General features: G+C 37.7%; 5 protein-coding genes across 5 annotated transcripts in view; 2 read left to right on the top strand and 3 right to left on the bottom strand.

Moving 5' to 3' along the window:
• Positions 1 to 5,197, bottom strand: part of LOC306858230 (cadherin EGF LAG seven-pass G-type receptor 1-like) — a gene marked incomplete at its 5' end in the record, with an annotated part of 93,321 nt that extends 88,124 nt beyond the window's left edge. The window contains one exon of the mRNA XM_079398659.1: positions 1,669 to 5,197. Within this exon, the coding sequence (XP_079254785.1) occupies positions 1,669 to 5,197 (3,529 nt within the window). The remainder of the gene's footprint in view (positions 1 to 1,668) is intronic.
• A 941-nt stretch (positions 5,198 to 6,138) lies between these two features.
• Positions 6,139 to 11,565, bottom strand: trmu (tRNA 5-methylaminomethyl-2-thiouridylate methyltransferase). Its single transcript, XM_079399258.1, has 11 exons — positions 11,361 to 11,565; positions 10,712 to 10,877; positions 10,515 to 10,621; positions 9,872 to 9,994; positions 9,277 to 9,449; positions 9,042 to 9,095; positions 8,781 to 8,847; positions 8,586 to 8,686; positions 8,355 to 8,499; positions 7,603 to 7,685; positions 6,139 to 7,149 (listed from the first exon to the last, which is right to left on the bottom strand). Exons 1-11 carry the CDS (start codon positions 11,440 to 11,442, stop codon positions 7,000 to 7,002), a joined length of 1,251 nt encoding a protein of 416 aa, XP_079255384.1. The 5' UTR covers positions 11,443 to 11,565; the 3' UTR covers positions 6,139 to 6,999.
• A 32-nt stretch (positions 11,566 to 11,597) lies between these two features.
• LOC306858654 (L-threonine ammonia-lyase-like) lies at positions 11,598 to 15,568 on the top strand. Its single transcript, XM_079399278.1, has 7 exons — positions 11,598 to 11,774; positions 12,201 to 12,384; positions 12,474 to 12,655; positions 12,731 to 12,861; positions 13,607 to 13,755; positions 14,724 to 14,813; positions 14,912 to 15,568. Exons 2-7 carry the CDS (start codon positions 12,207 to 12,209, stop codon positions 15,151 to 15,153), a joined length of 972 nt encoding a protein of 323 aa, XP_079255404.1. The 5' UTR covers positions 11,598 to 11,774; positions 12,201 to 12,206; the 3' UTR covers positions 15,154 to 15,568.
• Positions 15,569 to 17,560: 1,992 nt separating this feature from the next.
• Positions 17,561 to 18,987, bottom strand: tprkb (Tp53rk binding protein). Its single transcript, XM_079399280.1, has 4 exons — positions 18,580 to 18,987; positions 18,059 to 18,181; positions 17,795 to 17,971; positions 17,561 to 17,699 (listed from the first exon to the last, which is right to left on the bottom strand). The coding sequence occupies exons 1-4, from the start codon at positions 18,796 to 18,798 to the stop codon at positions 17,613 to 17,615; spliced, it is 606 nt and encodes a 201-aa protein (XP_079255406.1). The 5' UTR covers positions 18,799 to 18,987; the 3' UTR covers positions 17,561 to 17,612.
• A 559-nt stretch (positions 18,988 to 19,546) lies between these two features.
• Positions 19,547 to 24,459, top strand: alg10 (ALG10 alpha-1,2-mannosyltransferase). Its single transcript, XM_079399102.1, has 3 exons — positions 19,547 to 19,896; positions 19,969 to 20,166; positions 22,515 to 24,459. The coding sequence occupies exons 1-3, from the start codon at positions 19,732 to 19,734 to the stop codon at positions 23,571 to 23,573; spliced, it is 1,422 nt and encodes a 473-aa protein (XP_079255228.1). The 5' UTR covers positions 19,547 to 19,731; the 3' UTR covers positions 23,574 to 24,459.
• Positions 24,460 to 25,401: the final 942 nt, after the last annotated feature.

Below are 25,401 nucleotides of genomic sequence, written 5' to 3' on the forward strand. Positions count from 1 at the left end.
GGGTGTTCTGTGTGGCTGCTTTCAGCCACAAATCAAAAGAGCCCATCCCCAAGTCTCTATGAGATTTTGGTCCCTAAATGTGGATCAGGCCACTCGGGTTGAATATTTCTTTATTCATTCATTCATTTTGTATTATTTTGCCTGTTTTATTGTTTGCCAGGACAACATGATAAGTCAGATAAGTTAAAAGTAATATCAGCTTTTAATACTTAGGTTTGAAGGTTTAAACCCTAACCTTAAGTATAACCAATATAAACAGCAAATAGTAATGCATTTATACAGTTTCCAAATGTATTTAACTTAATATAGCTAATACTAGATGGAAAACAAAACAATTTACCTAAATTATTTCTGTCTAAGCTGTCTTCTTTCAGCTTTTCTAAGACTCAAAAATGGCATGATCAAAAAACATTTGCTACATTTTAGAGGAAGGCTGAATTTGAGACGCCTCATTTTCAGTTAAATGCATTGAATTCACTCGCAGACCAGTGTAGACATTAAAATCTAGCTAAGAGCTCTGTCACAAGTTTTCCCTTAAGAGCCGTTTCCCTTTCCCTGGGCTGGAGGTGAAGAGGTCAGATAAGCAGTGTTAATGGTTACCTAACATCTGACATGTGGGTATGTCCAAGGAATAAAATGCATTAGATTATCAGACCAAAAAGAAAGACATCTGTGTGAAATAAGAGGGGGTAAAAGAGGGAGGGAACTGCTATGACAATGGAAACCGATGTGTCTTTGTCACGAATGAGAGAGCATGGCATGAATGCGGCTCATTACAACCCCAACAATGACCATGAGCATGCACATTCAGATGAGGACCGGCAATCAGACCAACAAAGACACGGCCGTAAAGCCACAAAGTACAGACAAGAGAGCTGTATTCTGTGAGATGTATTTGAATTGCAAGTTGCGAATTAACAGGAAGAGCGGTATGTGGGAGGAAGATAGAAGAGAGATAGAAAAGGAGGACAGAAACAGAGAAGGAAGAGCGTGAGATACGAGAAGCTGATGCCATTTGAAGAAGCTGACTGTATCTGTGAGCATGGTATAATCTAACACTGCCAGAGATATGATAAAGCACTGTAAAAAGTTAACAACACACTAACACGCCACATAATAAGAATAAATAACATTAAGAAGTAATATCATTAAAAGAAAACAACTCACATAGAAAAAAAAAGACCATAACTGTGACTTATGGGATAAATTATCACAGAGAATGAAAAGATAAACTGAGTGATCTGTCAGTTAGAAGTATTTCATTTCAATACTAAGAGGCACGTAATTCAACAAGATATGTTGCTCATCTCAAACATTTCGCAACAGAATACTGGCAGGGGTTTAGATATAACACAAGTTAAATAATCCTCTAAAAGTGAACTGAGACTTCATTCTCATGCACAAATGGTTCTTGGCTTCTTCAACATTTCTCATAAGCCTCATAAGCAGAAGAACCGGATTGCGATTCAGCCTGCAGCAAATAACTGAAATCATGAAGCCTTTCAGAGCAGCAGATCCATCATTGACATCAAACCAACATTAATCATATTTTTAGACAATGATTTGAGTTTTTTTCCCCTGCTTACCCTACTCTGCAAAATCTCAAACTTAAGAGACATTCCAAGCAAAGACAGTTGATTCAAGAGATACAAAGAAAAGTGAACTGACCTGTGACAGAAACTTTCATGGTGGCCTCCAGAGGTCTGTTGTTATCCAGATCTTTGCTGAGTTTGAGCTCTCCGGTATTTGGGTTTAGAATCAGCAAACTCAGCTCATTTCCTTCAATGAAACTATACTTGAGCTTATCTGACACATCTGGGTCATAGGCAGGTACCTTTCCTATAATCCCAGAGGGAAAACTGTTGGATTTGTTGGTGACGTAGTTATTGAAGATAATCTCAAAATTCTGCAGGACAGGATCATTGTCGTTGACATCAATCAGACGAATGTGGACGGTCGCTCTGCTGACCAAAGGTGCGGACGTGGCCTGTACGACTATGACATACTCCATTTTGGTCTCGTAGTCCAAATCCACGAGTGCTTTTAAGTCTCCAGTGAATATATCCAAATCAAAGACCTCTGGGATATTTCCTTCCACAATCTGGTACAATATCTGAGCGTTGGTTCCTTCATCTGGATCCATGGCGTTGATACGGGCAACCACTGAATCAACAGGACTGTTTTCTTTGATGTAGATAAACAGTTCATCCTTCTCAAAAACAGGAGCATTGTCATTGATGTCCAACACAGAAATCTGGATCTCCACCGCAGCTTTGAGAGGAGGAACTCCTTTATCTACTGCATAGGCCTTCAGGTTATACACTGGAACGTTCTCTCTGTCCAGCTTCCTTTGTGTTCTTATAATTCCAGAGTATTGCTCAATCATGAAGTCTCCTTCCCCGTCATCGCCACCTTGAAAGGTGTAGCTCACACGCCCATTAGACCCCGAGTCCCTGTCTGAAGCAGATATCTGGAGCACACTGGTGAACACTGGTGCGTCTTCAAACATGGTGCCCTGATATTTGTCCCTCCCGAACTGTGGCGCATTATCATTGGCATCCAGGACAATGATTTCCACATAGGTGGTATCAGACTTCTGAGGGATTCCATTGTCACGAGCAATGATGGCCAACGTGAAGGAGGCTTGATCTTCATAGTCTATCTCCATCTGCGTGGTAATGGCACCTGTGTCCGGATCAATCTTGAACTGTGGAACATTGTCCTCCATGACATAGGTAATGCGTGCATTCTCACCTGTGTCTTCATCTGTTGCACTGATTACCACAACAGTTGATCCAATGGGTCGGTCCTCGCTGAAGGTCTGATGGTAGCTGGCGCTCTGGAACACGGGTCTGTGAGTGTTAGCATCAGTTACATTGATGAACACCTGCACGGTGTCGAAGCGTGTACCATCCGAGGCGGTCACAGTCAGAACGTACTGGCGTTCCTGTTTGTAATCTAGCGGCAGTGCCAGCGTGATGAGTCCACCTCCACTTTGACTAGTAATGGCAAACCGGTTCCGCGTATTACCGCTGGAGATCTGATAGGTGACCACACTGTTTACATCACGGTCCAGAGCTGTAACAGTTAACACACTGGTCCCCACAACAGCATCTTCATTGATTTTTAGCGAGTATAGCTTTTCGGTGAACGTAGGGATGTTGTCATTCACATCTAGGACAGTAATGCTAACGCTAGCCGAGGACGACATTACTGGAACACCATTGTCTCTGGCTTCAACTCCAAAAGTGTAATATTCAGTGGTCTCCCTGTCCAGCTCAGAACTGACCGTTATCCATCCAGTGCTGTTATTGATGGTGAAGGGAAAGCCTGGAGTGGTGTCTGTGAGGCTGTAATCCAAACGAGCGTTTTCTCCAGAATCGGAATCGATGGCCTGAATGTGAATCACGGAATATCCAATAGGTACGCTTTCTAAAACGGTGGCTTGGAAAGGAGTGCTTACAAACATAGGAGCATTGTCGTTCACATCCACAACTTGGATGACAACAATGCCTGTTCCGTTAATGAGAGGAGGCCTGCCTCCATCCTGGGCCTTTATGCGCAAGTTATATTCTCTGATCATTTCGTAGTCTAGAGGGTTTATGACATCTATGGCTCCGGTTGGGGTGTGAATGAAGAACTGACCTCTTACATTGCCGCTGATTATGCTGTAATGAACTTTAGCGTTATTGCCCTCATCTCGGTCAGTGGCTTCTACCTGGGCCACTTTAGTGTTAACGGCCACATTTTCCGGCACTTGAACTACATATCTTTTCTCACTAAACTGAGGATAGTTGTCGTTTTCATCTTCAATTGTGATGTGCACTGTCGCGGTAGCACTGCGGGGCCCAGGGTCCCTTCCTTGGTCATTGGCCTCTACTATTAGCTGATACTGTGCCATAGTTTCTCTATCTGGACGCACACGAATCTTGACCAGTCCGTTCCGAGAATCAATTTCGAACCCAGAATTAACACCCTCGCCATTCACAATCTTATATATCATGTTCGCATTGGATGGTGCATCTCCATCTGTAGCCCTGATTGTAATCACCTCATAACCAACTTCAACATTTTCTCGTATCCTTACCCTGTATTCATTCTGTTCAAAAACGGGTCCGTGGTCGTTGGTGTCACTGACTGTAACGGTGAGGTACGACGTGGTAGTGCGTCGCGGTGAGCCATTATCAGTTGCAGTGACTTTAAATACGTGCGTGTCTTTAACTTCTCTATCTAAGGGCTGGACAGTCTCAATGCTGCCGGTTTGAGGGTCTATCCGAAAGAAGTCGTTAGAGCGGCTGTCTAATAACGCTTCCATGCCATACTCGATCTCCCCCGCCTCTCCAAGGTCGCTGTCAGTCGCTTTGAGGGTGATGACTCTCGTGCCCCCGGGCTCGTTCTCTGGCACAGAAACTTGGTAGTTCGGTAGCTGAAACTGAGGCGCTGAATTCAAGGCTCGCTTTATTCTCGATTTCCATTGATTTGATGCGTGTTGCGCAGAATGTAATAATGATGCTTGGACTGAGGCAAATCGCAATTTGAGGCACATAGAAAGGGACTCGCCGTTTGAATCGTGAAACGAACAGCGGATAGTCTCTTTAAGGCGTCTCAAGTCCGTCTCCAAACAGTACGCGTCCTTCACATGTAAAGTCCCGTTACGCACAAACACATTCAGGTGGTCTGAGGTGCAAGAAGTAATAAAAACACCAGAGTTTCTTGTGAAGACAGGCAAATAGTCCTTAAAACTAAGGAGTAAATCACCTGGAGAAAAGCAGGAAGTTATTCCCAAATTATAAATGCAATCCACGCCAATATCAGGCTTAGTCACTCTCTTCCTTTTATATTTGAACACGCAGTTTCGTCCGTGTACAAATACATTGAAATGTGCTTTAACTAGTCCTTCAGTTGTTAATGATTGGATTTTAAAATAAAGAGACAGCGCGCTGTGAGGGGCGCGCGCACAATCCACCTCTCCACTTAAACGCACGACTCCATCTCTCCAGTCCACTTTAATAAAGTTCCCAATGTACTTGGAAGTTAAAGACCTGTCTATTTTATACGTCCAACCTGGCCCTAGCGACAAATTGGCCAAAACAGCTCCAGAACGTAAAGTCTCCGATAGGTGCAAGTCGAAACATCCCATGAGAGGAGCGCAGAGGAGAAGGTGAACCCATAATAACCAACACATTACTAGATCCATGGTGCAAAACTCCACAAAACATGCAGAAAAACACGTCAACTCTCCTTCTGCCGGCACGTCGACCTTCTTTTATCCTTCATTGTAGCTTTTTAGCAGGAGAAAACGCAGTTTATCAGCCTGGTATCCATGGAACCAAGTGACATTACCCACGTTAAGTTTTAAATGAGGACAAAATGGCTCCGTGCGTGCGCGTCTCTCCCCAGCACACACACACACACACACACACACACACAGTCATTAACATAAACCTGCACGCACCTCCTCTCAGGACTAAAGACTAACTCTCATGGAAATGCAACTATTGTTATTCACCTCTGCATTTATTCTTTGGTTCTTTGGGCGACTTTTTACACCCTAACGCGAGCGACGCGGCGCGTCAAACTAGAAAAAAGATGAAGGTCCGGGATTAAACAGTTTCACGCAACTCTCCGCAGATTTCTGGACGTAAATGCTTCCATTATAAACATTTATTCATTTCATTTAATAAAACAGGTGCGTTCTAGTGTGTTTAGGCTATATGGATACAGTTTTCTGCTTTTTTGTCTCCTAAAGTGACTTGAAAGCGCAACACGTGTTTAAATCGCTCAGTTTACGAGCGGCTGTAAAGTAATGCAGCGTTATCAATACTGGATTGCCTTTTATTCGCTTTGGGTAGAGTAAAACTAAATTGTAGCCACTATGAATAAATGATAATTTTTCTATATGCAAACCGTTACAAAAATACCATGCTTGCCATAATTTAAGGAGAAAAAAATATTAGTTAAACAGTGGTAACATGGCATAGGCTAGTCAGTGAAAATTACAGAAATATTTTGAAACTTTCAGTTTTAGCCCCTTGAGATATTGCAAAATGTTTTAAGCATTACAATTTGGTTTGGTGCAAAATAATCATTACAAGGATGTTTTTACATATACGACACGAACGTGTATGCATTTCTTTTGCCTTTAATTTTAGTGTCTCAACAAATAAAATCCTCCCTATGTTCCTAATATAAGACATAAAAAAGCAATGGATGAAATGCATTCTCTGCTTAGAAAACAATTGTTCTCTCTCTCTCTCTCTCTCTATATATATATATATAATACTAATTACATTTCCAAAGCAATACAACTACACTCTACAACTAAAAATAACGATTGCAAAGTTTCTCTTATACAGATTGTTGAATTGTGATGCCATGTATAATAAAAACACAGAAGAGGAATTATTGCCAAACATTTGGTATTATGTACATTAGGCTTAAATTTATTTGTAAAAATCTTTATAATATTATCAGAGGACAGTCATTTATTCTCCAAACCCCAATGTCTTAACATATGTTATATAGCTTTTTTTTCCTTTACTATATATAGTTTAAATATGTCATGGCTGTCATTAATTGAAACTGTGGAAGATGTCCAAAGGCACCAGTAGACACACAGTAAGTGATTGGCTCTCGCCCTCTATTGGTAGAGAAAGGAACTTATTAACAGTATTCAAGTAGAACAACATGTGAACCTGTAGCTTAATATTTGTCTGAAATATTGCATAGGTCAGGATGTGATGCACCATAAAGGCACTAAAACCACTTACATTTATAAAATATTAATAAAGAGCAATCCAACAATCACTATGCATATATTTTACATATAAATTACAATTCCCAAGTACAACTGAATTAAGAAAAAAAAACAGCAAACATACAACTCACATTAAGGATTCCCCCATCCTAAATGTCTGTGAATACTAAGAGCCTCCTAAGTTCTTGTTACTGTCCCTTACATAAAACACAAGAGCTGTGCTGGTTTGTGCTGCATGTGTCTCAGCTGACAGGCTCTAGATGTTGTTGGCCTGTGTCTTTAGGTGGGCAGCTCACGCAGTTTTGACCTTTCTGAAGAGTGAATTTTGTGGGTCCCAGACGAATGATCTTCCCACTGCCCAAACACTCATCTCCCTTATATAGGACAGCAAACTGCAGTGCAAACACAATGGAGTCAGGTTTGAATGAAAAAACTAAATGCCTTGTCCTGTTCTATAGTTTTCCATGTGTATAAAGCAAGAAGTCACAGAAGCTCATATAGATCATTAATCTAACTATAGGCTGTTTACAGTTGCCAATCAACCTAGCAAGCTTGAACGCTGCTCAAAATGTGCATCTGAACTTTTTTAATACCACTTAAGATATCATCGCATTTGTTGCACATAAAGCTAAAAAAGGACTACAGTTCATTATTTATAGAGAATATGTTATAGTGATGGAAGACAGGAGTTGAATACATCTAGTACAAGGTTTCTGAAGTCCCCTTTTTCCCACAAAGTCTAGTGTAAAAGTAAAACCACAAGTAAATGATTCATAATGACACTTCGGGAATTTAGTTAAACATTCGAGATACATTCTGCAGCGGTGTAGATATTTCTGGATTACCTGCCCAGGTGTCAGTGCTCTTATTGGCTCTTTGAACATTACCCACACTGACCCATCTAGATTCAAGGTTACAGTGCATGGAGCTGAAAGAAACAAGATGTTGATATTAGGACTGTTTACCAAAGAACCATAAGAGTCTTGTTATTATTAACTACAACTGGAAATAAAAACTATGGAGCTATTATTAAGTAAAACTATTTTATAACTCAAATAAGTCGAAGTACTAAAATGACTAAAACTGAAATAAAAATAAATAAAAATGACAAAAGCATGTCTAGTGCTGTCAAACGATTAATCGCGATTAATCACATCCAAAATAAAAGTTTTGTTAACATAATATGAGTGTTAATAATAATAATAATAATGTGTAAATATATTTAAAATATAAACAACGCATATTTTTCTGAAATATATACATGCATGTGTGTGTATTTATATATACATAAAAATATACATAGTAAACATATATATTATGTAAACAAAATCTTTTATTTGGGATGCGATTAATCGCGATTAATCGTTTGACAGCACTAAAAAAATACTAAAACTTAAACTAAAATTAAAATCAATATAAATGCTAATTCAAATTTGTCATAAAATCTTATAATATAATTAAAATAGAATAATATATAAATAATTCTAAAATAACACTATTGTAGACAAAACAGAAAATATTGGCTGCTGGTTGTTTATGTAACTTTTTTCAACTAACAATTTCCAGCTAAACTGGAAACAAATGGAAAGCAACTCACTCAAAGACATGCGGTTATTGAAACGGAAGTGACATTCCATCATCTGAGTTCGAACGAGTTCAACAGGCGGGTCTTCGGATATCCAGTGGAAGCGGTCTGTCTGTAATGTGTCTCGGAACAGTGCTGGGTGGTTAGTTGTTGGGCCCTGCAAGAGATGCCATATTTTACTAATCAATCACCCTGAAAAGTCATTCGTTGCAAAATAAATGTGCAAAAATACGAGTAACTCACCACAAATACATCTCCAGTTGTGGTATCTTTATCAACTACAAACCAAGGATCTACCTGTCCTCCTATTCTAGCCCTCTGACCCAGTGTTAACGTGAACCAGCCTGTGGCGGAGTGCAGTAATAATGTGTGCATTAGTCATACAGTATCACAGACACCATGGAGGACAATATGAACAACTATTCAATTAATATCCACCTTGATGCTGCCCCATGATCTTCCCATCTTCAATCGAGACAAGGTTTCCCGGTTTGGGCTCTATGTACTGTAATAAATTTGCAGAAGACTTGAAATAGTACTAAACTAAGAGACTGCAGTATATATTGAATAATGACAATGACACACATCTAACATATAACATATATAAAGCTTTCAGTTTTCAAAAGAAAGAAGATATTTGTGTTTTTATTGCTTTAAAAAAATAACAGAACACCATATTGTACCCTGCATCAAACATACCTCAAGGATAAAGTTCTCAAAATCTCTCTCTCCAATGAAACAGATCCCCATGCTCTTTCAGAGAAAAGAAGAAAAAAAGAATTCATTGCATTTACATTATATTTAGTCATTGCGCAGACACTTTTGTATCAATTAATCGGTGGAATATATTACATTTAAAATACTAAGCACTACTGAGTGTCACATTTCTTGTGCCAAAGATCTTGTATAGAAGACTTAGAGTGTGTAGGCCTACCTCTTTCTTCTTTAGAACATGCTGGAAGCCAGCCTCAGCAGCTATTTTCTTCACAAAGTCTTTGGTTAGACCAGCTAGGGGAAATATTGTGTGTCGCAAAGCATCCTGGGAAATCTGGCTGAGAAAGAACGTCTGGTCCTTCAAGCGATCAGCACCCTGATAGAGCCGCACAGCTAATGATATTCAGAAGATGAAAGGATCAATATACAAAGATAAAGCTGCGAGTGAAGGAACATAATTCTAAATCTCTTAAATCTCAGAAAAATGCATGTCCATATTTCAACCCAAAAATCAAAACAATGAATATAACATATTTTGCATGAAGACAACTTATTTTTCCTTTTTTTTTCATTATGATGTTATTTTCCCATTCTACACAAGTATAGAATTTAAAGTATACATCACAGTGGTATTCGTTTATAATTGTAATTAAATTAAAACGAATTAAAAAAAGATAAATCAATGATCAAATAAAATTAAAATACAACTTGTGCCTTCATGATTTTGATTTGGTGCTGAAAAAAATATATAATGCTCCTGTAAACACAATTTATTTTATTGTCCTCTTCATTGCATGAACAGATGTTATACGTACGCTTTCTAATTTCAAAACGATTTCTGAAGAGGGTTCTGGGAGGTGGAACGTGCTTCTGTTGAAAAACCTCCTCGTCCTCCTGGGATGTCCGGGCATAGTGTCCTGTTGCCATGGCATCAGCACCTAAATATGCAAGACACCACATATAAACATTATTATTTTTTTTTAACCGTTCTTGACAGTTTTTTTGTAAGATGTAAGAGATTTAAAATGATGTTTCTTTAATTTGTGTTAATGTCAGTTGTATCTGTGGTTTGTTTCTAAATTGATCTTTACTCATCTTCTGAATCTTACAACTTTTTTCTGCACGCATCTTAAATAAGCCCTTAAGAGAGATTCCGCATCATCTCTAGATGCATTACAAATCTACACAATAAAAAAAGCACACAAATAACAGCTTTAAACTGTATTCATTTAAATAGAGTTATAAAATCACAGCTCATGCAATATTTCGTTTTAACCTTCCAAAGTGGACAAATAACATTTTCAGCATTTTAAGTTGTGGACCCCTTATACTCACAATTAACACTACAACAAAGGCACATTTATGCACCTCCTTTCACTTTTCAAGTATCCGTCAAGTCCTATTTTGTATCTCTTTTCCTGGAAAACACAACAATTTCATCAATCCCACTTAACTTACCTAAAGTATTAACTGCATACTGATAGAAGTGCTTAAACTTGATGTGTTTGTTACACATTATGTCTGGATTTGGTGTTCTGCCCTTCTCATATTCCCTAAGAAGATTACTGCGAAAGAAAGAAAGAAAGAAAATGAGCAAACTGTGTACAACCTTTCGAAATTAAATCATTTCAAATATTAACTACTGTAATATTTACCTAAATACTTCATGCCAGTATTCTTTAACATATGAGACCTGGTGGAAAGGCATATCCAGTATCTTACACACTTTATAAGCATCTTCACAGTCTCTCTCTGATGAACAGACCCCTTTCTCATCCTGAGAGTCCCAGTTCTTCATGAACACACCAGTCACATGATAGCCTGAGAAACACATATCATATCATATCATATCATATCTTCAAACAATTGATGCTAGTTTGAAACAGCAGAAAGTCTGAAACTTTGCTAATTGAAGTTTACATGCATCGTTTTATCATTTTTAAACAATGTTTTTCTTTCATGTTTTCTTAAAATGCTGCTTTCGACAATATTTTGTATCAAATTCAAATTCAAACAAAAAGCTGACTTGACATTCATACATAGGTCAGTGTAATTTAAGTTTCCGAATACTTTATTGTTGTTACAATACAATCTAGAATAGAGTATAACAATATATTACATTATAATATATTCGAATTATTGCATGTTATTTTGTACGTCCACACACAAGCACAACAGAGTTTATGGGCGAATGAAAACGACAACTTTAGCAACTTACGAAATGTTTTAAAGCTCAGAGAATGCGCGAGTTAATTCAGTAAGTAAATTTAGTACAAATGTGTTTTAAGTACACTGATATCTTACCCATTCTTTTGAGTAACAGTGCACTGACAGAACTGTCAACCCCTCCAGACATAGCACACACAACATGTCTAACTACACCCATGGCATCTGTTTTAATATGCGCTCAAATACATTTAATCAGACAAGTAAAGAAAGACATTTCACGCTTCTGCTATGAAGGTCGCCATAATTAAAGTTCTTATCAAAATATTGACCGATCGGAAACAAAAGATCAGCTCTAATGAAAGCATGGTTCCGGGCTTTGCTCTTGGTGGAACTACTTAAACGGTAACACCGCAAGAAACGTGGCGTTTAAAGCCAACAGAAATATAATAAGCAGTAGAATGGTAATCAAAGTATATTAAATGTGCGTGAGTTTGTGGTCCGAAGGTTAATTCAACAGAGAAGAGAGAGAGACCGCATTATATTTTTAAGGTAATTCTATCATATAGAAATATTGTTTATCAAAGCAGTAGAATAGTTCAACTAAATGCAATTCAACTGAACACTTTCGGGCTGTTATGTAGAAGATTTATGGTTGGGACATACAAAAATAAACTATTATTTGGCACCATTTGTTTCTGAAAACTTATAGGCCTATTAATGTTGTATCTAGCAGGATTTGTTTGTTTATCTGTTGTTGTTTTCTTCCTTTTGCCACATATGGTAGAACAATCAAAACCTCTCCTGTGTTCAATGCATTAGCAATCAAAACTAGTTCAGTTAACATATTTCTTAATGAAAACAAGACACAATAATAAATTAATTAATGATAAAATATAACTACTTATAGCTATTATTATAAATGTATATGTATCTATTTTCTTATCTATGCATAACAAAGTTTCACAAATTGCGCAGGAAAAGATGGGAGATGTCTCAGCAGACAGCATTACTATCGAGATGCTCAGAGAGGCATGTGGGACTGTCAGATGCAGTCCGCTGGATGTGATCGACACACCAATGATCCCATGGTCTCAAACCACACTTCCACTCAACAACCCCTGCAACATTCATATCAAACTGGAAAACATGCAGAGGACCGGTCAGTTTGTGTTCATTCTGTTTGCTCTGGTTATGCAATGTAGCAGTGTGCAAGCATATCATGATTTGTTTTCTTTCCTCTACCACCAGGTTCATTTAAGATAAGAGGTGTTGCAAACCAGTTTGCCCGGAGACTAAAAGGAGGCCATTTTGTGACCATGTCTGCTGGGAATTATGGAAAGGCTTTTGCATATGCATGTAATCATTATGGATCCAAAGGCAAAGTGGTGATGCCAGAAACCGCCCCCATCTCCAGATCAGTTCTGATACAAGTATGACACGCTCATGCTGATACGGTTACACTTTTTCTCAAAATTGAATGTTTTAACAAAATGTGTCAACCATAGAGTTTGGGAGTTGAGGTTGAAAGAGCGCCAACTCCTCATCTCATGGATGTTGTTAACCAAAGTGTTCAAGAGGACAGCATGACTTTCCTGCATTCCTTTGATGATCCGGATCTTGTCGCTGGACATGCCAGGTTAAGTACATGTCTGGGATAGATCACCCAAAGCAAGGAAATCCTGTCATTATTTACTCACCTTCATGTCGTTCCAATCCTGGGGTGCATTTCTGTTCTGTGCAACACAACAGGAGATATTTTGAAGAATGTTCACATGATTTTGCTCATATAATGAAAGTGAATGGTGACTGTGTTAAGGTCATTGCACACTGAGTCCGAAATATTCGCATGCGTTTTTCCGTTTTTTTGTATTCCCCATCCTTTCCTATAAAAATGCATGCTACGGATGCGAAAACGCAGAAAATCGAACCTGATCCAAATTTTTTTTGATGGGAGGCAGTGTGCAAACGTGATTGACACTACGTGAGGTCGTATTTATTTTTTAAAGAGCGAAAAGAGTGTGTAGTGACCTTAAAGCTCCTTAAAGAACATAAAGGCATCATGAATGTAGTACATGTTTTCTTGCAAAAATATACAGCTTTGAATAACATTAAGGTTATTACAAATTTTTAATTTTGGGTGGAATATTCCTTTAAAATGGACTCGTCAACACACTCTATACCTTCAAAAAAGGTACAGAATCTGTCACTATAGGGCAGTACTCTTCCAAAAGGTACATTTTGCACCGTATTTACTACTAAAGAATGTATATTAGTACCTTAAAGGTACATAGTAGTATCTTTTTTTTGTGTGTTTCTGTTTTCTTAGCGTGCATGATAAATTTAACTTGGTTCACTCATACCAGTGTCTTTTGGAATGGTAGTTTAGGTTTTGAGATCCTGGAAGTTGTACCCTATCCAGATGTTGTGGTTGTTTGCTGTGGAGGAGGAGGGTTACTTGCTGGTGTGGCAGCTGCCATCAGACTGTCTGGCTGTGAGAACACAAAGATCTATGGAGTGGAACCAGAAGGAGGTGAATATTCAGATCTTTTACAGTAAGGTTTCATTTGCTAACAGTAGTTGTCAACGAGCAATATATTTCTTACAACATTCATTCATCTTTGTCAATATTTGTTAATAAAAATGCAGTTGTTCATCGTTTATTCATGTTAGTTAAAAGTAGTGCTGTCTAATGATTAATCGCATCCAAAATAAGTTTTTGTTTTCGTTGTGTATGTTTTTGTGTTTTTAGTGTTCTATTTTTCCTTTGCTGTAAAGCACATTGGACAACCATGGGTTGTAATTAATAGTGCTATATAAATAAATGTCCCATTGCCAAAACTTACAGCATTTAGTAATCTTAGTTCATTTAAACTAACGTAGTTAACCAATAAATGGATCTCTCTTGTAAAGTGTTACTGAAAAGGTTAACAGCAAACCTTCAAGCAAGCATATTAAGGGAATTAAGAAGAGCATAATTAAACTTTCATCACACTTCACTGTGTTTTGCAATTTGTGCCAGGAACAAAATACATAATGGAAGATAATGAGTTTGACAAAGTTGATATAATTGCACCATAAAAGATGGTAGCAAAAATGTACTCGTTTGAACCATGCGATTATTTAGTAAGGTGTCACTCCCCTTAATTATGATGTCAGATCAAATCATAATTTGTAAGATGGGATTTCAGACATGACAGGGTTGAACAGAAAGTGCAGATATATATATATATATATGATACTGTGAAAGCATGTTTTAACTCGCCTCATGTTGTTACAAACCCATAAGACTTTAATTCATCATAAAAACACAAATGAAGATATTTTTAATATTCTCTCATCATTTTTAAAAAGTCTAGGACCAATTCATTAATGATGAAGAATGAGACTTGATTTTCTGACAGAAAGTCGAAGTATCCTATAAATGACTAGTAAGTGAATGACACTTTTGTTTTTCTGACAAGTGCACATTGTTAAATAAACCCTCTTGATTTTCAACAGCATGTACAATGTACAAGAGCTTCATTGAGAAGAAGCCTGTTGGTATGGATGCCAAAAGCATTGCTTCAGGGCTAGCGCCACCATTTGCAGGTAAGAATTCTACTTTGAATAAAACTTTATGGAAGTGTTCATTATAACTGTACATTATTTGGGCTTTTTGAAACTTGTATATTGGGTTTCACCTTCAGGTTCTTTGCCATATGAGCTGTGTCAGAAATATGTGGAGAAAATTGTGCTGGTGACCGATGAGGAGATCAAATCTGCAGTTTCCACACTTTATAAGGCTGGACTCGTGGTTGAACCTTCAGGCACCGCGGCGTTCGCTGCTGTCACGAATGACAAAATACCAGATATCAATGGCAAGAATGTGGTGGTCATCCTCAGCGGAGGAAACATTGGCAAAGATGAGCTTAGCAACTTTCCTGACTAAGTTAAAGGCTTATTTAGATAATATTAACAATAAATAAGCTTTCAATAAAGGTATAGCATATATGAGCTGTGAAGTTCCATAAAATCATTGGATGGAAAAGAACAGCGTAAACGTCAAAAATGATGTTGTGTTCCACAGAAGAAAGAAAATGAGACTGCGTAGTAGATGTCTAGGATAACATCTTGTTTATATCTAAATAACTAAATGGTTTGGTAACACTTTATTTCGATATTTAGACATTCTACTAACATAAGTAACTTCGCAACTACTTGTGAACTAGCAGTCATTAGAGTATTAGTAGACTGTCTGCTTAATATCTTCTAACACTTTATTTTAATGGGCATGTTGTATCAACATAATCAACAATGTATTCTTTTTAGATATGAAAATACTGTGAATAAATTTATGAAACATCTCCGCATCCCTGCTGCTTTATCTGTGCCAATCAACAGAAAATTGTAATAATATACAGATTGTGTTGTTTGCTAGGTAACTAACATAATAGTTTACACACAATTTTATAGCTGTGCTAAATTGGACGCTACTGCAACTTGTTTTAATTATACAAATGTTGAGCATACTGATCACTGAAGAGGACGCATTATTTACTTTTCAACATTCATTACATTATTTATATTGACTACAGTCTTGCATATTTCTCATGCTGGAGATCTGGATGATTGCCTTATTCAAACCTTCAAGAGGGAACGTGACTTGTGTAGACTATAGCTATGTTCTGACTGCAGGCAAATTGGATATTGCACTATAAATTGCAAGTGATCAAATTAGATTTGCATGTCCAAACATAACCAACTTATCTGCATGAGTTGCTTTGGTTACGACATAGGCGTACCCACATTTTTGATGAGGCTTTCAAAACAGATGCAGGAAAAAATGGAAGTGCATCATCTGTCTCCAAATAAGCACCCTGTCAATCTTCAAACTCAGCGATGGAGGAGACTGGTGTATTTTGTGACGATTCATGCTGTTGCCACAGCCAGTCTTGGCTTCGTTTGAATACTGTACTGTACTTCCTTTGAATACTTTATTTAAATACTGGTTTTGACATTATCGTTGAGTGATGCAAAAGTCGTGGCCTAATGGTTAGAGAGTCGGACTCGTAATCGAAAGGTTGCGGGTTCGAGTCCCCGGCCAGCAGGGATTGTAGGTGGGGGGAGTGAATGTACAGCGCTCTCTCCACCCTCAATACCACGAGCAATGGCTGCCCACTGCTCCGGGTGTGTGTTCACGGTGTGTGTGTGTGTGTGCATTTGTTCACTACTCACTGCTGTGTGTGTGCACTTGGATGGGTTAAACGCAGAGCACCAATTTCGAGTATGGGTTGACAATACGTCACAACTTTTTTTTTTTTTTTTTTAAAAGACTATTTAAATTCCAATTTTGAGAAGCCAGAGCCTCCAGACTGAGACACATCTGTAAAAATCTGATTCAAATTGCATTTCCAACCATCTCCAAAGTTTTTTTTTTTTTTTTTTTTCTGTTCAAGACATTCAAAAACCTATCTGGATATGCAAAAAATCAGATTTTTTTTTTATGACAGTCTGAACATCTCATCACGTGTATTTTGATTTTGTGAACATGGACAGCTTATGGCTAAACTTAAATCATTGCTATAAAATACCTTTGTTTCTTGCTGATGCACAACTGACATATTTTGGTGCAATATAAATGTTTTTTCATTAAAACAATGAGTCTTGCTGGTATACTTTTTGGTATGAATTGACTATGATATGTGAGCCTGGACCACAAAACCAGTCGTAAGTGTCAGTTTTTCAAAACTGAATAAATAAGCTTTCCATTGATGTCTTGTAGTAACACCAGCAAGGCTTTCCTGTAGCTCAAATAGTGGAGCATGGTGCTAGCAACACCAAGGTCATGGGTTCGATTCCCAGGGAAAGCAAGAGCTGATAAAATGTAAAAACTGTAACTTGAATGCAATGTAAGTCGCTTTGGATAAAAGCGTCTGCTAAATGCATAAATGTATGGTTTGTTAGGATAATATTTGGCCGAGATACAACTATTTGGAAATCTGAAATCTGAGGGTGCAAATAAAAATCTAAATATTGATAAAATCGCCTTTAAAGTTGTCCAGGGTCACATATGTTCGCATAAGCCATTTTAAACTTTATAAGAAAAGTGTCCAGGCTCTAGAAATATGTTGTCTTATAATAATTTTTTTTCTCTCATGCATCCTATGATCTGCCCCTTGAAAATTTGAGCCTAGTTGGAAACTGTAAATAAGAAAACACGTCATATTTGAAAATGGCTCACTCACATCTACATTAAAGAATGCTAACAATGTGTCACAAGGGATGCTATTTTTCATATAAAATAGGGATATATACAATATTTTTTCACATGTTCCACTATATGAGATCTGACAGTGTAGAAATACAGTGTGGGTTTATTTAAAATATAAATATCAACGTATTGATTAGCTAAGCAACATCTTTAGTGGCCATCCTGCAAACAACAGCGTCCAAAAGACTGCCACACTTTTCCTCCTGTGGTGCGATTTTGTAGAGCTGTAACGAGAGACACAGATGTACATTTCAAACAAATGCAATAAACGATGAACCCTAAATTGTTCTACATCAATGCTATGTGAAAGGAGACATACCTTTTTAATCTTGGCGGCATCAGACAAATCAGACACTCGATCAACAGCAATCTGTTCTCCGTCCACCTTTGAGATGATGTCTTGGATGTTGAGGGTCTCGTCTTTGTTGTGTACGAACACAATGTGAACTGCACTGTCACTGTCCGAGATCCCAAACCTTTTGAATGCTTCAGATATCTGCCAAACATTAAACTTTATTAAAACTGCACACTGCAAACAAATAAAGTTGAGTCAGCTGTGTTCCTGAACTGAAATATCACTCACGTTGTTTGTGGGTGAAAGATTAAAAATTATTTCAGAGTAAAGGCTCCGGGTTTTCATTTTCCCATTTTTATGAAGGTGAACTGCTTTATTTGCTGCCACCAGGATCTGGAATGCATCCACAACCTTTAAAGAGAACATGAAACTAGTAAATATATGGCAAATATATGACAAAATACAGGCCTATGGCAATTCTATGGCAACCATAGCAGGCCTATGGCAACTGCTCCAGGTGTGTGTTCACGGTCGGTGGGTGGGTGGGTGTGTGTGTGTGTGTGTGTGTGTGTGTGTGTGTGCACTTTGGATGGGTTAAATGCAGAGCACGAATTCCGAGTATGGGTCACCATACTTGGCAGTATGTCACTTCACTTATTCAGATTTACCAACACTTTGCAATATATTAAAACAGAAGACAGGCATTTTAAATTGCAATAATATTTCACAATATTACTGTTTTAACTGAACGTTTTATGCGATAAACACAGCCTCGGTAAGCATAAGAGATATGTGTTAACGTCTCTTACCATTGATGGATTGATCAAGGCGCCTTTTATTTCTCCATTCACTGCCATTTTTCTCAACTCCGTCGCATTTTTGACATCTTTGAAGAGCAGTTGAGTCACCGTGTATTCGGGAAACAGTTCTAAGTCCTGCGTGACATGCATTATTAATACTTTAAAGTCTTCAGTACGACAAGACAAGTGAACTTTATCTAGACAGGATGCGGTACCCAGTGTGGCCATACACGGAGCAATAATAATGTGACACCGTCCGTTCCTGATGGAAATGTTCCGACTTGGTAATTGTTGGTGATGTTAAACTTATTACAAATCCCTACATTAAATAATATACAGTTAAAGTTTTGTTTATAAAGTATATGACAACTACAGAAACAAAACACTGGAGGAGCGGCTATTATGCGGAAATTTTCTGAAATGGGCGGAGCTTATTGGCTCAGAAGTCGTTTCTAATTGGTCGACTAGCTGTGATCGACGTATATAATAATAATAATAATATATATATATATATATATATATATATATATATATATATATATATATATATATATATATATATATATATAAACTTTTTATTGTGTTTTTTTTTTTTCATTAAATGCAAAGCTTTTCGGGGGCACTGCACAGATGATAAATGTAGTAAATTAATTCAGATACTTCTGAAGTAGAATTTACATTACATTGGCACACTGCTTCTGTTAAATGTTTTTTTATTTTTTATTTTATTCAATTATATTGAGATTGCACAGGCAGATCTGTGCGTCAGGCACTAATCTTTATAGGCTGCATGATGTATTTAAACAATTATTCTTACTAGAGGATAAAACTCTTTATGAAATTATTTAAATAACATATTTAATAAGGAACATATCATAGTATATGGGATGTAACGTTACATATTTAAATATTACTACATTATTACTTACAACAGATTTATTATTATTATCGGCGTGGAACTGTTGTTCACGCTTCCGGTTTCGAAACGGACTCTAGTATGTGATGTACCAGTAAGCTGTCATATAAACTTAAAAATGCGCTTTTTGCATATATTTGCACATTTTTGACACTCTGGAGGAAGATCGGTTTCATATCATATATCATTCATTTCCATAAGTGTGTCATCAAAGATTGAGTGTTTTCGTGTTTGTTTGGATAAGGATGGAGAGATTTGAGGTTTATATCTTCACAGCTCTGTGCAGCGTTAACTTTCTCATATCCTGCCTTCTGTTCTCCAAAATCACTCGGGAGCAGAGAGATCCGTACATGGATGAGATCTTCCATGTTCCTCAGGCCCAGAAGTACTGTGAGGGGAAGTTTCATGAGGTATGAGTGTTAATGAATGTCTCCGTGTGTTTGTATTTTTAGGCTTCAATGCTCATGTGTCTATTTCCACAGTGGGATCCGATGATCAGCACTCTCCCCGGGCTGTATCTGGCATCAGTGGGTCTGATCAGGCCGGTGGTGTGGCTGGCGGATCTGAAGGGCAGTGTGGTCTGCTCTACTGCCATGCTGAGATTCATCAATCTGCTCTTTAATAGTGGGAATCTCTACATAATCTATCTGATCATCTGCAGACTGCACATGAAAGATAAGGTGTCTGATTTATTTATTTATTTGTATTGAATTATATTGGTGATCTCCCCACCCCCAACAGCCGATTTTAGTCATTAGTCATTTTATTTATATTTATTTAGTCATTTAGCAGACACTTTTATCCAAAGCAACTTACACATTTATATAGCACCATATAATTACAATGTTTATTTTCCAAGGTGCTTTACAATTCAAAGATAAAATTAAATACCAACAAAAAGAAAACAATATAAAAAATATTGTAAATAAAAAAAAAAATCACAGTTGAGAGAGAGAGAGAGAGATAAAGGCCACCTACACATTATTTAAAAGCAAGAGAGAATAATTAGACTTATTACTAAATTTCTAATTAAAAAGTCAAATTTCCTTGATTTTAAAAGTGTTCATTATAATTATTTATTATTGAAGGGATGCATGGTTAGGAGGCAAGCCAAAAATAAAGAAAAAATGACAAATTTATTACTATTTAATCTTTTTTTATTACACTAGTGGGCATGGGATCAATTTTCTATAAATATAATAATTTATTAATAGTAAATCTGTTTTATTTTCATTATCTGAAGAAACTGTGACTGTTACTTGTGGGCTGCTGGTTGCTAAGATGTAAAGTTATATAAAAAATGATGAACTATAACCAAATGAGATGTTATAAACATGCATAAGCATCATAATTTATTATATATTAATTACTAAGAGGGTAAGGTAGGTATGTATGTATACATACACTCACCGGCCACTTTATTAGGTACACCTGTTCAATTGCTTGGTAACACAAATTGCTAATCAGCCAATCACATGGCAGCAACTCAATGCATTTAGGCATCTAGATGTGGTGAAGACGACTTGCTGAAGTTCAAACCGAGCATCAGAATGGGGAAGAAAGAGGATTTAAGTGACTTTGAACGTGGACTGGTTGTTGGTGCCAGATGGGCTGGTCTGAGTATTTCAAAAACTGCTGATCTACTGGGATTTTCACGCACAAACATATCTAGGGTTTACAGAGAATGGTCCGAAAAAGAGAAAATGTCCAGTGAGCGGCAGTTGTGTGGACGAAAATGCCTTGTTGATGTCAGAGGATTATGGGCAGACTGGGTAGAGATGATAGAAAGGCAACAGTAACTCAAATAACCACGTTACAACCAAGGTATGCAGAATACCATCTCTGAACACACAACACGTCGAACCCTGCAGCAGAAGACCACACCGGGTGCCGCTCCTGTCAGCTAAGAACAGGAAACAGAGGCTACCCAAAATTGGACAATAGAAGATTGGAAAAACGTTGCCTGGTCTGATGAGTCTCGATTTCTGCTGCGACATTCAGATGGTAGGGTCAGAATTTGGCATAAAGAACATGAAAGCATGGATCCATCCTGCCTTGTCTCAACGGTTCAGGCTGGTGGTGGTGGTGTAATGTTGTGGGGGATATTTTCTTGGCACACTTTGGGGCCCTTAGTACCAATTGAGCATCGTTTAAACGCCACAGCTTACCTGAGGATTGTTGCTGACCATGTCCAACCCTTAATGAGTACAGTGTACCCATCTTCTGATGGCTACTTCCAGCAGGATAATGCACCATGTCACAAAGCTCAAATCATCTCAGACTGGTTTCTTGAACATGACAATGAGTTCACTTTACTCAAATGGCCTCCACAGTCACCAGATCTCAGTCCAATAGAGCACCTTTGGGATGTGGTGGAACGGGAGATTTGCATCATGGATGTGCAGCCGACAAATCTGCATGATGCTATCATGTCAATATGGACCAAAATCTCTGAGGAATGTTTCCAACACCTTGTTGAATCTATGCCAAGAAGAATTAAGGCAGTTCTGAAGGCAAAAGGGGGTCCAACCCGGTACTAGCAAGGTGTACCAAATAAAGTGGCCTGTGTGTGTGTGTGTGTGTGTGTGTATATATCTCAGACACGCACATATAAATGTATATAAATTACTATTGTATTTATTGAAAGTTATATATGCTAGGAGAATGTATATACAGAATTTTCAATAAATATAATAGTAATTTCATAGTAAATACACAGTAACTAGATTTTGTCATTAACCATGGAAACTGTGACTGGTGCTTGCGCATGCAAAACAATTGTGGTTGCTCAGATTTTAATTGTTTTTCAGCATTGTGCTGGGTTGCAGTCTATTTTATTTTTAGCCCTTTTTATTGTCCACCAGGTGGAAATTGTAAATCTGATTGCTTGGAAAATGTATAGCTTGTTCACCAAAGGCACCTGGCAATCACCCAAAACAACTTTTTGTATAGCCTTGGTATTAAGTTGAGTGACGCCTTCAGATCAACTGAGTGCAATACTGTTATATTTCGTTCTCTCTCTCTCTAGTCCCGTTCTGCCACTCGTCGAATATTCTCTGCCCTGGCTCTGTCCATGTTCCCAGTGCTGTACTTCTTCACGTTCCTGTATTATACTGACGCTGGCTCCACATTCTTCACCCTCTTCATGTACCTCATGGCGCTGTATGGAAGCCACAAAGCAGCGGCACTTCTCGGCGTCTGCGCCGTCCTCTTTCGCCAGACCAGCATCATCTGGGTGGCGTTCTGTGCTGGCACCGTGGTGGCTCAAAAAATGGACGAGAGCTGGCGGACTGAACAGTCGAAGAAGCGAGACGAAAAGTCACCTTCTCAGGTCCCTCTAACCATCAATGGGGCAATGAGAGTGATGCGTTTCCTGTTGGAATTCCTCAAAACACCCAACAATATAAAAGCCGTGGTCTTGTCGACATGGCCATATATTGCTGTAGCTGTTGTTTTTGCAGTTTTCGTTGTGTTAAACGATGGAATTGTGGTTGGAGATCGTAGTAATCATGAAGCCTGCATGAACTTTCCTCAGATTTTCTATTTCCTGTCATTTACTCTTATATTTTCTCTTCCTACCTCACTGAGTTACCAAAGGATAGTCAGGTTTCTACAGTCTTTAAAAAAGCAGCCCTTAATTTATGCCATACTGATGACGTTCTCCCTGTTTTTAGTCTGGAAATTCACATTTGTTCACAAATACCTCCTTGCAGACAACAGACACTTTCCATTTTATGTATGGAAAAGGATTTTCCAGAGACATGAGCTTGTCCGTTTCCTTTTAGTCCCTGGATATGTGTTTGCAGCATGGAATTTTGTAGATACTTTGAGGTCCAAGTCGTTGTTTTGGTTACTAGTTTTCTCCACGTGTCTGGTGGCAGCCACTGTTCCGCAGAAACTGCTGGAGTTCCGATATTTTATCCTTCCGTATCTGTTATATCGCGTCCACATCCCTGTACCGTCTTTACCCAGACTGCTGCTCGAGTTTGGCCTCTACACCGCAGTTAACGCAGCTACAGTTTACATATTCATCTATAAAACATTTCAATGGCCCGGCAGTACTGCTGCACAAAGATTCATGTGGTGACAAAATATGAATTACAATTTTAGTCTCACACTTTCTGTCCACAAAGGAAAATGAATGATGTTTTCACCGTTTATCAATAATAATAAGTTTTCAGAATGGGATGCCATGACATTTCAGTACTGTTGAGCCATGTTCCAGCTTTGATTTGCTGTTATTTTGTTTGTGTTTAAGCCACTGGTGATATTAAGTCATTTGCAAATGTATGAGTTTTGTTTTAGTTTACTTTGTATACTATATAATACATATATGTATATGCAGTTACTGTTAAATGAAACCATTCCTCTGACCGGCCCAATCAGAATAGATTTTTGTTGTAATTTTGCCTATTATGAAGTACAAGTTTCAGACATTCACCTTATGTTTGTGTATTAAATGTGATTTGAGTTCATTTAGATAATCATTATGGTGGCTGTTGTTCATTGTGTAATTGTATATTTGTTTGTATATTGTCTCATTTCTTTATGGTAGACTTCAGGTTTAAAATTTGTGAATGTTAATTTCTCATTGTAAATGATTTGTCTGTGTTTTTCAAATTCTTATTTGTCTTTCCTCTGCTTCTTTGGGATATTAAATTAATTTTGATACATTAATGTGACTGAATACTGTACATTCATTATCTCCATAACTTTAACTGTTTTCTTAGGGTTTCTGGTTTATTAAAGCCTCCAAATGAAGCAATGATGCATTACTATGATGATCATTTTAATCATTTGACTGGGGATTTGAAAGAAGAGAGTGATACATTACTCAACAGTTTGATTCATTAGCCCAGAGGTACATTAATCAAATTGTAACCTAAATTTCTACATTTACTTATGATGCCCCTGATCCAGATTTGTCCCATGTCCTATCAGATGTTTCACTTCCATAAAATAAAAAATCAGCACTAAAGCATCTTCTGCTGGTTGATGTATGACAATTCACCATCATCAAATATTTATGTGTGTTGTTAATTTTAATTTCTTCAGTAACTCATACATAGTTTTATGGATCACCAACATCTACAGTTTGAAGGTCAGTGAAGGTTAGTTGAACACTGGGTCAGAAATTCATGTTTGTTATTAACTGTGAATCACGCATGGTTGGGTTTATCTAAAATATAATTATTAGTTTAAAGTATTCAGTGCTATTTATTAGATTTAATTATTCTCATCAGTTTACGGTATCAATGTTGAGTCACTGTAATGGAATGTACTTTTCATTTTAATGACCAGATGCTAGTCTGTTTTTGCCACTTCACATGTTGGAGGAGGAGCACCTCTGTTCTATAAAATGTCTACCAGCTTCATCTGAGACTTCCAGAGTGGGAACGCTCGCTGTGCACATCTGGCTGCCATTCCTTGCTGGGTTGTTTGTTTGTGATCATCTGTGTTTATTACTTTTTGGTCTGCAAACTGGATTTGCTTTCTCTGCTTGGCTTGACAGACTTTGGCGAACTGGACTTCATTTTACTGCTTGGCATACTTTTCTGTTGTCGTTGACAACTCTCCGTTGTCGGCCTACTGTGAATTGACACTTTTCTTACCAGTCTTTCTACTGGCTTACTGCCTGGTTGGGTAGCAAGAGTGTGATGACTCATGCTATTCTTTTTTGCATCACTTTCAGGAAAAGCTGGATGCTTTATTGTGGGACTTTTGGTGTAAAACTTACCACTTATGCTTGTGAGTAAGCTCAGTCTATTCAAACACTCAATAACTTTACCTTGACTAACCCCATCTTAATTAGTGAAATAACACAGAAATCCAATCCTTCTTCATGCCGGTTCAATTCTGTACCGATATTCCTGTACCTCTGTCGTTTCTGCTCCTATTTCACATTTTGTACATAT

This window comes from Barbus barbus, assembly GCF_936440315.1.
Source record: "Barbus barbus genome assembly, chromosome: 39".
NCBI classification, from domain to species: domain Eukaryota; kingdom Metazoa; phylum Chordata; class Actinopteri; order Cypriniformes; family Cyprinidae; genus Barbus; species Barbus barbus.